Below are 13,812 nucleotides of genomic sequence, written 5' to 3'. Positions count from 1 at the left end.
TATTAAGAGCCAAAAAAGTTTTAAAAATATTGAATTTAACTAACGGTACCACAATAATAATTTAATTGGAACGTACACAAAAGTTTGGGGAGGTTTAAGGGAACAAAACCTCCATAAAATATTTATGGGGTGCACAAATTTCACAATAATTTTGTTTTAAGATGTTCCTGCCATAAGAATGCCCCATGCCCATTTTTAATAAAAAATCTCTAATAGTTTTCGATATATTCGAAAAAATCGATTTTTATTTTGTAACTTCAAAGGGCTGTAACTTTTTTTATGTTCATATTAGTACTAAGGTAAGTTAGGTTCATTCGAACTATTTTTGGTCCCAGAATATGTGATTTAATTTATGACCTGTATTTTTGTTACTGTATAGTGTATTCCTGATATCAACCCCATCACCAGAGCAGATCAAATATCCAGTTATCACCATACCTCTGATAAATGCAATCCTAAATGTAACATTTCAACGGACTATATTATTCGAGAAACATTGTACATTTAGTAGAGGAAGACCACAAAAACGATGGCTAGACGACATCAAAGCAAAAATGGGGACAAACTGGTACCAAATAGCACAAAACAGAGAATAATTGAGAACTCATGGGGAGGCTTTTGTCCAGGAGTGGATACAAACAGGCTGAAGAAGAAGAAGAAGGCATTCTATAAAATCTAATTTTTTCTTGTACTATAAAACAATCTAAACGTTGTCCGGAAATTTGAATATTAAGAGTTACTGCTAATAAATGGTCGCCACTATTCTATAATAATATAGAGTGTAGTATAATGTAACATTTTCGGCAGATGAAACACTTACTTTTCGCCAGCGCCTAGTAATCGAGTCTTAAAAGACTTAATCTAATTGATCTTAAGTTACTTCTACAAATGGACACAAATAACATTTGCGCAGCTGACACTTGTCCAGGTAATTTGGCAAATGCCTCGGCGTCTTTACTTTTTGCTCTGCTCAATACTCTCACAGCCGCTAAATGTGCTTTGGCGTCGCCTGATGATTATCCCCAAGACTATGGACCGTCGTTGAAAGATGGAGATGAGTTTGACTTCATTGTGGTAGGATCAGGATCCGGTGGATCTGTAGTCGCTAACCAGTTAAGCCAAAATCCGGATTGGAGGATTCTTGTCTTGGAAGCTGGTGGAATTCCTTCTTCTAACAGTGATGTAAGTAGAGCAAATTTTCATTCTTGCATTTATAGACCAGGTGTGGTAAACTGTTAACCATAACACAACTAATATAAGGATATTATTCTACTCTTAATTTTGAATAAAAATGTTGTTTACCTATCCAAAAATCTCTAAATTTTAAAGAACCGCTTGGATTGACATGAAATTTGGCGTACACATAGCTAACAAGTCAAAGAAAAAAAGTGATATTGTGCTGATGTGTGCTTTTGCCCTAGGGGCGAGTTTCACCTCCTTTTGGGGGTGAAAAATATATGTTCCAAATAAGTCTGGAAATGGATAAAATGACTAATTCTAAGCAACTTTTGTTTTATAAAGTTTTTTCACCAAGTTAATACTATTCGAGTTATTTGCGAGTGAATATTTTAATTTTTTTACAAAATAACCACGTTTTCAGACGGTTTTTCGCAAATAACTCAAAAAGTAAGTATTCGGTCGAAAAAAGTTCTTATCAAAAATATAGCACGTAAAAAAGTGAAAAACATGGTGTATATATTAGGTCACTATACCTACATAGTAGAGGCTATGAGTTATAGCTAATGAAAAATAGGTTCATATTCGTCAAATTCCAAAGCAAATTATTTTAACGTGCCATAACCAAAAAACGAAGCACTTTTTTGGGCAAAGCTCATTTTAACTTATTTAAAGTGTTTCAAAAATGCTCATTTTTGTTTTTAAAAAAATTTTTAGCTTTAAAAGTAAACAAGTTATGCTCAAAATAAAGTTGGTCCCTTTTTTTTTTTGGTAAGAAATCGGGAAAATCACCCCCTAATTAGCATTTCAAATGAAATTAATTGTTACCACTTCACAATTTTTTACTCATGTATGTAATGATCATCTGATCCGTAAGTTTCATCGGTTCAAAGTCCTTATTTTTGAAAGAGCTGTAGTTAAAATGGCTTGAACGAGTCACTTATCACGAGTGTATGCAAATTTAGAAACACCGAATCTTAACCAATTTTTGTCTTACAGAAAAACGAAAAAATACAATATAATCAAGAAAGTAAAGCCGACTTTTTTATTGTTTAAGGTTTTGGTATCTCTAACAATTTGTAAGTTATTTTGAAAAAAAGCATTTTTTTCAAATTTAAATTTTTAAAAATTTTACTTTAAAACTAAATTTTTTCAAAAATAAGCACTTTGAATCAATGAAACTTACAGATCATATAAACACAACATAAGTAAAGTAACCTGTGAAACGGTAACGATTAATTTCATTTAAGTTGCTAATTGGGGGGATCTTCCTGATTTTTTTTTGCCAAAACAAAAGGAACCAACTTTATTTTGAGCGTAACTTGGTTACATTTAATGCTAGAAATTTTTTTTATAAAAACAGAAATGAAGCTTTTTTTAAACACTTTAAAAAAGTTGTAATGTGTTTTCCCTAATAATGCTTCATTATTTGGATATTTCACATTGAATTATTCTATTTTTCATTAGCTATAACTCTGCTTTTGCTAGGTATAGAGACCTAATATATACACCATTTTTTTCACTTTTATATAGGCTATAGTTTTGGTAAGAATATTTTTTTCGACAAAATGCCTACGTATTGAGTTATTTGCGAAAAACCGTCTAAAAAGTGCTTATTCACTTGCAAATAACTCGAAAAGTATTGATTTGGTGAAAAATCTCCATAGAACAAAAGTTGCTTAAAATTAGTCAGTTTATCCATTTCGGGACTTATCTTGGACATATATTTTTTAACTCCCGAGATGGGGTGAAACTCACCCCTAGGACAAAAGCACACATCGGCACCATATCACTTTTTTTTGGAGATGTTAATCCAAGCGGTTCTTTAAAATTTACAGCAAAAACCGTGAAATAATGTACTATAAGGCAAGCCTCACACCAACGAAACAAGAAACGAAAAACATGAAACATGAAACGTAAAACACGTTTCATGAAAATTAAACACGGCTAAACAAATCTTGAAGTCGACCTACCAATGAAACGAGTGGGATTCATGCTCATAACACATTTTTATTTTCGGAAAGTTTCATAAATGGCCGGACGTCTATTTGTTTAGCAGTGTTTTATTTCCATGAAACGTAAATTACGTTTTTAAATTTTTAGTTTTTAAATATTGAAGTTTCGTAAAGTTTTCAATTGCGATTTTCTAGAAACTACATTATTTTACATATCCTACTGTTGCTTTGATACAACGTTATGTGTATAAACACAGTGCCAGAATTACGTGTAGATTATTAGTACTTATTTATTAATAGATGAGAGCATGTCGAAAATAGTGTTAGGCAGATTTTTTATTCTTATTTGTTTATAGTTGTGATTTTTTTTTATTTTAAAATTTGCTTCTAGCATAAAATTTTAATTAAGTTTACCCCATAAGCAAAGTATAAACCGACTATTTTATTTTATATGTTTCCCGCACCAAACCTTTTTTATTCGGCTCTATATATTTTTCAAAGTTCAAATGTACCTTTTTTTTGAATTTTTCCAAGTGTGTCGGAAATTGATATTAACAAATAACTTCGAATCCTCGAAAAAAATTTCTGAGTTGCTTTGAATACATTTTTTTAAGCGCATGCCATCATCATCATTGGCTCTACAACACATGATGGGTCTTGGTCTCTTTTAGAATAAGCTTCCATTCCTTCCTATCCTTCGTCTTGGATTTTCAATTTCATAGTCTTAACACACGTAAGTCTTCTTCCACCTGGTCCTTAAATTGTGCTCTGGGCCTGCCTCTTCTCCTCACTACATCCGGTATTTGGTTATAAATGTGTTTCGAGGGCTCCGACTCGTTCATTCTCTCTAAGTGGCCTAGCCACCGTAATCTGTTTATTTTAATGGATCTTTCAATACTAGGTTCACTATAAAGGCGGTAAACCTCAAAATTATAGCGTCTATGCCAAAAAATAACTAAAAAAATTGTCAGATATCTGGATTATCCAAAGTCCGGAACAGGGTCTTCTTTTGCTTATTACATTAAATGGTCTATGTTATCTTCCTATTCTGAACCAACGCTTTCATCTCAGTCACATAAGAATCCGAACAATCTCAGAAGCCCTGTCACCTTGGAAAATCCAATTACCAATTTTCGCTAGAACAAAGATGAAGTAGAAAACACAAAAATACGTACAGACAAGCAAGCCATCGAAGTTTGTAAATCTAAGAATCCGTTCCATTCGCCAATAAATTTCGTTAAGAAGGATACTTTAAGAACCATCGATAAATCTGGATCCTTTGACCCCACCAAGAGTTCGATTAACCAATAGTAATAGTCGATATCTTCTAGCCAGATTAAGGGAACCGGATATCTTAAAAGCCATTAAACTTCATCTTTCTTATCTACATGACCAACCAGCTTCAGTGTTTTACGATGGATTTACCAACACAAGCGTTAAACTCTTTTTGGCTTCTGAGTGACTTCCCACTAAGACAGAAGATCTACGACAAATTCTGCTAGACTTCAACAATGCCTATGGAATTGGTCCAGATGAGGTGGAAGCTGATCTTAATGCTTATAGGTCCTTTCTCACTTCTGAAAGAATTATACACCTGCAAAAATCAAGGGAATGCCACCGAAATTACTATTCCGCTGCCTCTCCTAAACGAAATTTTTAAACATCACGACGTGTTCTGAGGGACTAGAATCCTCAAATTGTTTTAGTGATAACAACTTTAGCATGGTTCTGATTAATATTCGTTCTATAAGATACAAAACTGATGATTTGTTTTTGTTCCTAGAGGAATTAGGATTTCCCCCGGTAGTTGCGGTTACAGAGCACTGGCTTGAAGTCAACGAGCTTTTTTTTGTAGATAAATACACCACAATTGCTAGGTATGATCGTCCAAGCTCAGCTTATGGGGGGAGACTAATTCTGTCTACGAGTAACGATTTTTCTTTGGTAACAAAATATGACTTTCTGTTAAGTGAAGCCTTCTTTGAGTTTTCCTTAGTTTACAATAAGAATCTTAATCTTTATATTATTTGCATTTATAGATCACCTGCCTCTTCCGTGGAACTATTTTTTCAGAACCTGCTAAATTTGTTAGATGACCTGCCCGATAAAAGTAGAAAAATTTTATGCGGGGACTTTAACATTGATTATGCTGCTGCTTGTGCTACACAAATATCCTTGGTCAACATATTTGAATCGTATGGTCTAACAATGCACGTTGATTCTCCTACAAGGATTACAAAAACTTCATCTACCATAATTGATTATACAGTCTCAGATTTCTCACCCCTTGATGTCCACTCTACAATTATTAATGCTGGACTATCTGATCATGAAGCAGTTTATACGAAGTTTAATATCTCCAGCAAACCCTCCTCGAAAACCCGACGTTTAGGCAGGATTTTTTCCACCCGGAACTTTTCTAAATTCCAAAATTTATGCTTAACCTCTGAGTGGCGCTTTCCTGCCATGGACGTGGATACTAATTTCAGTGAATTCTTAGATAAGCTTATCTGTATCTTCAATAAAGCATTTCCTTTTGATGTTTTCCAAAACATCACAAACCCTGGACTACTAAAGGTATCCGAATATCTTCCAAGAATATGCGTTCTCTTCTCTATATCAAGAAATTTACTACCAACGTCTCTATCACTGAATATATCACCAAGTACAGGGCAACCTATCTTAAACTTATAAAATCAGCTAAAAAAGTCTACTACCAGAACCGTCTGGGAATCTCCAAAAGTGTTGCAAAAGAAACTTGGTCCATAATAAACGATCTTCGAAATAAAACCCACACTGCTCAAACATTTTCCCTTCCAGACCCTGAAAATAAAATCTAAATGAATACTTTGCAAATGTGAGTAAAAATATTACATCAACTATATTGCCACAACAAGATCCCATTTCCTATCTCCCTAATTCAGGAAAGGTCTCGAATTCATTCTTTATAAAACCAGTCGATAAATCTGAACTGATCCAAACAATCAATAGTATCAAAAGCAAATCTTCCTGCAGTACTGATGGTCTATCGATAAAATTTTTTTCTAATCTTCCAGAAAATGTGTTAGAAGTCCTCATCTCACTAATTAATGATTCTTTTGAGAAAGGTAAATTTCCAGAGTGCCTGAAGACAGCCATCATTATTTCTCTTCATAAGGGTGGTGAAATATCTAATACCTGCAATTATAGACCTATTGCACTACTACCGGTACTCTCCAAAATTATTGAGAGACTCATAAAAGCCCGACTTATGCCCTTTCTAGTTGAAAACAACATTTTATCACAAAATCAGTTCGGCTTTTTAAATAATAAATGCACCACTGATGCCATGTTTTCTGTACTACATGAGGTTTATCAAGCACTGAACAATAATCTTTACTCTGCCACCGTTTTTGTGACTACGCCAAAGCTTTTGATTGTGTAAATCACAACATTTTCATAAAAAACTAAATTTCTACGGAATTCGAGGCATTTCTTTAGATTGGTTCCAATCTTACTTGGATGATAGGAAACAACTGGTTAGAGCAAATGATACAGACTCTAGTCTCAAAAACATTGTATGTGGGGTACCTCAAGGTTCAGTATTGGGTCCTCTACTTTTCCTTATCTTTATTAATGACATCACTAAATTAAAAATCGATGGAAAAATCTTTCTTTTTGCTGATGATACCAGTATCACTTGGAGCAACTTAAATATTGCAACTCTTCATGCTACTATAACTTCTGATCTACTTACAATAAAAACCTGGTCTGACTCAAATTTACTCTCGTTTAACGTAGATAAAACAGTAGCATTGTCTTATAAAGGAGCTCTTCAACCCTTACCTCTTAATAACAGCCAGATCAGTACCGTTGATTCTGTAAAATTTCTTGGTATTTTTTTAGACAGCAACCTTAAATGGTCCCTCCATATCGATTTGTTACGGAAGAAACTCTCTTCAGCTTGCTATGCTATAAGATCTGTTTCGAATGAACACAATTTAGCATCTTCCAAAATAACATATTTTTCTTTGTTCGAGTCACATCTTCGTTATGGTCTTCCTTTTTGGGGTTCTGGTACAGCTGTCCAAGTTACTTCAAAGATCACGGAATTTTAACCCTTCCATCTTTGTATATTTTAGAAACTGTTTGCTTAATTCGTAAACATCTACATGTCTTTCCACCAAAACCTAATCATGACTACTTCACGAGAAATTCTACGTTTGACGTCTATTTTCCGACCCCGTCCTCTGAGTTAGCAAAGAAATCGATAATATTTTCCGCAAAAAAAATGTACAACCATCTCCCTCTACAACTTAAATCTGTAGCATCTTTCCCCAAATTCCGTAAACTGACAAAAGCCTACCTGTCTGAAAGACCATATTATTCAGTAGAAGATTTTTTTAGTCAATAACTAAGAAATTAATGTACCCTTTGCACAAGTAGTATTTTTATTATTTTTTTTTTATCTATATTTGGGTGTCATATGCAGCAGCTTAACTTTTTAACTTTTAAACCTTTTTTATTAATTATTAGGTAGACTATGCATTTGCAATTTATTTACATTTTTGCAATTGATTATTTCTGTTTTAACTTCATTATTATTATTATTATTTAAATATATTGACGATTTATGTAATTTTAGTAAATTGGATTGTTACTGTTTTGTTTTTTGACTATTTATAAGCTTTGTCGATAAAATTGTAAAATTTTTCATGGCAATAAAGTATATTTCTATTCTATTCTATTCTATTCTATTCTATTCTATTCTATTCTATTCTATTCTATTCTATTCTATTCTATTCTATTCTATTCTATTCTATTCTATTCTATTCTATTCTATTCTATTCTATTCTATTCTATTCTATTCTATTCTATTCTATTCTATTCTATTCTATTCTATTCTATTCTATTCTATTCTATTCTATTCTATTCTATTCTATTCTATTCTATTCTATTCTATTCTATTCTATTCTATTCTATTCTATTCTAGGCAAGCCACAAGAAATCAGTTTCAGAACCTTGTTAAACCATACAAAATATGAAAATGACATTTCGCTCCATAGAGCTCCGAAGCACATTACACAACCGTTTTATTTTTTCTAGATTCCAGCTCTCCTGTTCACTGTACAACTATCAGAAGAGGACTGGCAGTACAAAACACAACCAACTGAAGGCCCCAAAGGATCTTGTTTGGGCCTTATTAACAAACAATGCAATTGGCCCAGAGGGAAAATGTTGGGCGGAAGCAGCGCCATGAACGCCATGGTTTACATCAAGGGAAACAAGAATGATTACGACCAATGGGCCCAGCTGGGAAACCCCGGTTGGGACTGGGAAAGCGTCAAGGACTATTTCACGGAATTGGAAAATGTCCAGCCGCCTGAAGATAAGGTTACTCCATTGGGTACGAAGGGATTGCTGCCAATTACGAAAGTACGGCACAGTAGGTAGATTTATATTTGTATGTTATTAATTAATTAATTTTATTAATTTTCATCATCCAGCCTGAAATGTCCACTGCTGAACATAAGCCTCCTCCCCTTGTTTCCAACCCTGTCTATCCTGCGCTGGTCTCATCCAGTTTATAGTTATCCTTCTTAAATCGTCGGCCAGTAACTGAATTTGTACAGACAAAGGGGATACCAACTGATCAACAGATCAATTTTTTCATTTTGTTAAAATTTGCTCTAGCCTTTTATATTCTGATTTTGATTTCCTGTAAGTAATCTACTGTGGTAAGATCATTGTTTATGAAGATATTCTCGTTATTTCTTTGAGTTTTCGATATTCTCATAAACTTTGTCTTCTTGACTTTCATTGTTAGACCGCATTCTTGTCCAAACTCCACTATTTTGGTCACCAGCCTCTGAAGATCCCCTTACAGCTAAGACAACAGTTTCATCCGCATATCTAATGTTATTAATGGGAACTCCATTTACCTTTATTCCAGTTGCTTGACCCTCAAGAGCTTTTTTCAAGAACTCTTCTGATAATGCATTAAAAAGAATTGGCTACAGTACGCATCCATGTCTCACTCCACGTCTGATTTCAATTTCCTCTGACAGCTGATCAATAGCCCTTAATCAATATTAAATATCCCTAAAATATGGACTTGCCAAATTGATAAAATTACAAATAAATGAGCAATTCATAAAAGAAATATGTTTGGTTAGTCCCGCAATCGTAACACACTTTCATATTCTTTTAGATAGTCCACTTAGAAAATCAATGAATCAAGGCTTCAACGAACTAGGAGTTCCGTTTCTTGATGAGCAAAATCCCGAAAACCCAATAGGTGCAGTTGATACTCCAATCTGCGTTCACAATGGCATTCGAGCAAACACCGGCAGGAAAATCCTAGGTGCAGTCAAAACCAGAAAGAATCTATTTGTTAGTATACATTCTATGGTACACAAAGTGATAATTAATAAGGAAACCAAAGCAGCAACTGGAGTAGAAGTTAAAATCGGTGATAGACTTATACGCCTACGAGCCACGAAAGAAGTTATAGTCTCAGCAGGAGGAATCAACTCACCCCAATTATTAATGCTGTCTGGTATTGGTCCGAAACAACATTTGACCGATCTAGGAATCGAAACCATAAAAGATTTACCTGTAGGAAAAAACCTCCAGGATCACTTGATGTTCATCTCGTATGACGTCAAATTTGACGTTAATGCCATTGTACCCATAGATTTAATCGATGCAATCTACGAATATTTCAGACACAAAACGGGACCCTTGAGCAACACTGGCCTCACGAACTACTTGAATTTTGTCAATCCACGAAACGACTCAATTTGGCCGAGTATCTCTTACCACAATCTTCTCCTCTATCCCAACGATGAAATGACTTTTTTTATGGCATACAGAACGCATAATGTTCCAGATGAGTTGATCAAGGAAAAAATTAAGGCATGTCGGGATAAACCTTGCTTATCGCATATGGCTGTGTTACTAAATCCAGTGTCGAGGGGTGAGCTTCTTTTAAACACTACAAATGTGTACGACCATCCTCTTCTTTACAGTGGATATTTCACTGATGAAGCCGATGAAGATATGCAAGTTATGGTAGATTCTATCAGGTGAGTGTGAAAGACTGTAATTTTATTATTTAAGCCACATTAGTACGAGTGGTCGTCCACAAATCTTCGAAGGATTTATCCCCATTTTGCCATGTTTGATTTTACCGGAGCGATCCCCGTTCTTATCCAATTCATAGTTTTTCACATTTTAAAATCTATAAATTGGCCTGTTCATTGAACATGGGAAAGAGAAGAACCTGTTCTGTTATTTTCTTTTCTTCCTGTTCTTCCATTCAGGTCACCGGCAATAACTACTTCTTGATTCTTCTTTCTCTTTAAGATTTCTTCTTGCAGTTGTTCTATGAATTGTTTTTTTGTTTAATTTAGCTGCCTTTTGTTGGACCATATACTGCTAGTAAGATAATTTGTCTTCCGTATATTTTTAGGTAAAGTTTGGTTATTCTTTAATGTAGTGGTTCCCATGGTTTTCATGGTTTGATTTTCGATGGCCTGTTCTCATTCCTTTTTCAGTGTAATTGAAATTCCGGCTTTGGCCCTTTCTTTCTTACCTATTGCGCTCCCACAGTGAATAAATTCTCCCACAGTTATGAAGCTGGGTTTCTTTCACATAAAGCAAAACTGCCCCCTCCCGTATCCGATGGGACTTCCTCTTTTAGAGGTTGTTATTTCATTTTGCTTTTTCAACCCTTGATGTTTTTTGTGCATCCGGTTGCTAACGCCTGACCCCACAACCCCCTTTTGGAGGACCTAATATTCAGCCGTCCACTCTGGATAAGACGCTGTTCATAGCCGTCCACTCTGGATCCAACGTTACTATTGCTCGTTTTGGCCCGCGCCGAGTATGTCATTTCCTCTGTACCACCCATATCTGGGAGGCATTCCCCTATCTGCCAGCTGGGGATGCGCCTGGTAGGGGACTAGCAACCCCCTTTCTTCTTCTTCTTCTTCTTCTTCTTCTTCTCTCAAAAAAATTTAGTTCGTAATATTGATTAACAGTGATTATTGAATACTATTTCGTTGTAACAACAATTTAATTTTTTGTTTCAACGAACTTTTAGACATTGATCAATGTATTTGGTTATTGTCACAATGATTGAATAATCACTGTGAAAATACCTGGAGTACATTAATCAATAACACTCAATTTATTCAGACAATAAGTTCGTATATTTAATAAATAATGGTAATTCTAGCAGCAAAGCACTTTCTTGATTTCGTAGATGATAAGAAATTACCTTGGTTTATCGTGACAACGTACCGATTTCATTAAAACAATGTAGAAATGTTGTTCATACAGAGTAATATTTGATTATTCCATAGATGTAAACTGATTGTTGTGACAACGAATGCATTAATCAATAACCACAATCAATTCGTTCATGGTAACAATAAACGAAGTTGTTGAAACAATAAATGTTTTGCTTGACCATTTGAAATGTAACGGCTTTTCCTAACGTTCTTTGTTAAACAATGTTGTTACCTCTGCCGAAGTGCCGAATAATTTAATTTCGTTTCCAAGTGTAGTCCGTACTGGAAGGAAGTTTTCGTGTGTCTATTATTGTATTAATTTTTTTCGAATCCTGAGGAAACTAATTAATATTTTTGAAAAATTTAAACGCAGAATAAAATATTACAATATTATCGAGAGTCTGAAGTCCCTGAGAATTTCTATAATGATTATTTTAATAAGTCACAGAGGTGAAAAAGAGAAAATTTAGTATGATTTTTAATTTCAAATATATAAAAGAAACTTTTTATTTATTCTAAGGGACTTTCAGCCCTCGGTAATAATGTAATATTTTATTTTGCGTTTAAATTTTTCAAAAATACTTATCAGTTTTCTCAAGATTAAAAAAAAAATGAATGCGTTTAAAAAGAATTCGATCGAAATTTAGCACCCGAGCTCTCCAAAAGGATTAAAGTGTTATACATTTATGGAATCACTATTTTAAACGCTTTTAAATGTTCCCACTTAAAAAAAATCAAAGTTGTGGCTGTCACCTGAAGACGAATCGTGTAAAATTCGAAACATTTATGTTATAATATACTTTGATTATTTTAAAAATCGACCTGTCCGAGCGTTTTGCTTATGTGCTAAAAATAAATAAGTTAATAAGGGGGCAACAATTTTTCCAGCGCACTGTATAAGTGAAATCATATGAGAAATCACACAGTGTAAAGTCCATTAGGTTTAGGACAAAAAAGGGGGATTTGCAAAATTATTATTAATCAATTAATATTATCATACATTGAGCTAATGTATTCAGTAATTATCAATATAAAATACGTTCACAGTAGGAATGAACGAAACTGATTGTAGGGATGAATAGAATTGCTTGTAAGAACAACCGTATTTATTGTGGTAATGAACGAAATTAATTGTAAGAATAAACGGAAATAATTGTAGAAATAAACAAAATAAGTTGACACAATATAATAATTGACACAACGAATAGTCTTCGTCGGTCAATTAACGACGTTGTTGTTTCAATGAATAGTGTTCGTTGGCTCAGTGAACAGTGTTCGTAATATTAATAAATTGATGTACATCCATTCAATCAACGTAATACATTGGATCAACTACGGAACGTAATGAGTTGATGAACATCGCTTTGTTGTTCCAATAAAACCAAGAATTGGACAAATTTTAAGTATTGCTTTTGTTGTCTAAATTAACATTTTATTAATATTACGTACCTTTTTCGTTGAGTGTTCTTAGCCTCTATTAAATTGTCAAAAGTTGATTCAAATGATAATTTTTTTCTTACAGATTTTCAGACAAGTTATTCTTCGAGACCGAAGCTCTAAAGGTGCACAATCCGGAGCTGGTGCGACCAATAGCTCCAGCTTGCGACGTATTCGAGTACAGATCAGATGATTACTGGAAATGCGTTTTAAGGCACTTTAGCATCACCATTTACCATCCTACCAGTACGTGTGCGATGGGGCCTGATGAGAAAACTGCTGTAGTAGACCCGAGATTGCGAGTTCATGGTATTAAAAACTTGAGAGTGGTAGATGCGAGTATTATGCCACGCGTGGTTAGTGGCAATACGCATGCGCCAACTATGATGATTGGGTTCAAAGCTGCTATTATGATTAAAGAAGACTGGGCGTAATAGAACTTTTATATTCCTGTGTAATTTAGGATAAACTGTTAATTATTATTAATAATAGTTTTCTAATAAACAACAATTATCGTTTTACTTCATCGATTTAACAGCGATTCTAATAAAAGATATTTATGGTCGAAGTCACACTTGATTCTTCTTTATACTTTCTAGTTCACCAAAGTCCAAAGTCTATCTATCATCATTCTATCATCTAATTTATTCTTCCACCTAACAAGCAGATTGTGAAATATGTAACTTTTTCTTCTTCTCCACTCTTCTTTGTTTTGTGCTATTTGGTTCTTTCCCCTTTTGCTTCAATGTCGTCTAGCCATCATTTTTGAGGTTCTCCTCTACTACGTCACGACCTATGGTCTCTACTAGTGGTCTCTAATATACATTATTCTCGTCCACCTTTCGTTGTTCTGTTGTACTATGTGTCCTACCCTGTTCCATTTTATTTACGCAATTCTTCTAATTACATCTTCCACTTTCGTCCTACTTCGCACATACTCATTTCGTATATGTTATCTTAGAGAAACT

The 13,812-nt window shown here is 34.2% G+C and overlaps 1 protein-coding gene across 1 annotated transcript; it reads left to right on the top strand.

Annotated features, from left to right (window-relative positions):
• Positions 1–775: 775 nt before the first annotated feature.
• On the top strand, positions 776–13,365 carry LOC114336001 (glucose dehydrogenase [FAD, quinone]-like). Its single transcript, XM_050643155.1, has 4 exons — positions 776–1,182; positions 8,217–8,556; positions 9,322–10,198; positions 12,930–13,365. The coding sequence occupies exons 1-4, from the start codon at positions 889–891 to the stop codon at positions 13,276–13,278; spliced, it is 1,860 nt and encodes a 619-aa protein (XP_050499112.1). The 5' UTR covers positions 776–888; the 3' UTR covers positions 13,279–13,365.
• Positions 13,366–13,812: the final 447 nt, after the last annotated feature.

Source organism: Diabrotica virgifera, chromosome 2, assembly GCF_917563875.1.
Source record: "Diabrotica virgifera virgifera chromosome 2, PGI_DIABVI_V3a".
NCBI classification, from domain to species: Eukaryota; Metazoa; Arthropoda; class Insecta; order Coleoptera; family Chrysomelidae; genus Diabrotica; species Diabrotica virgifera.
This window is presented reverse-complemented; position numbering and strand designations above follow the sequence as displayed.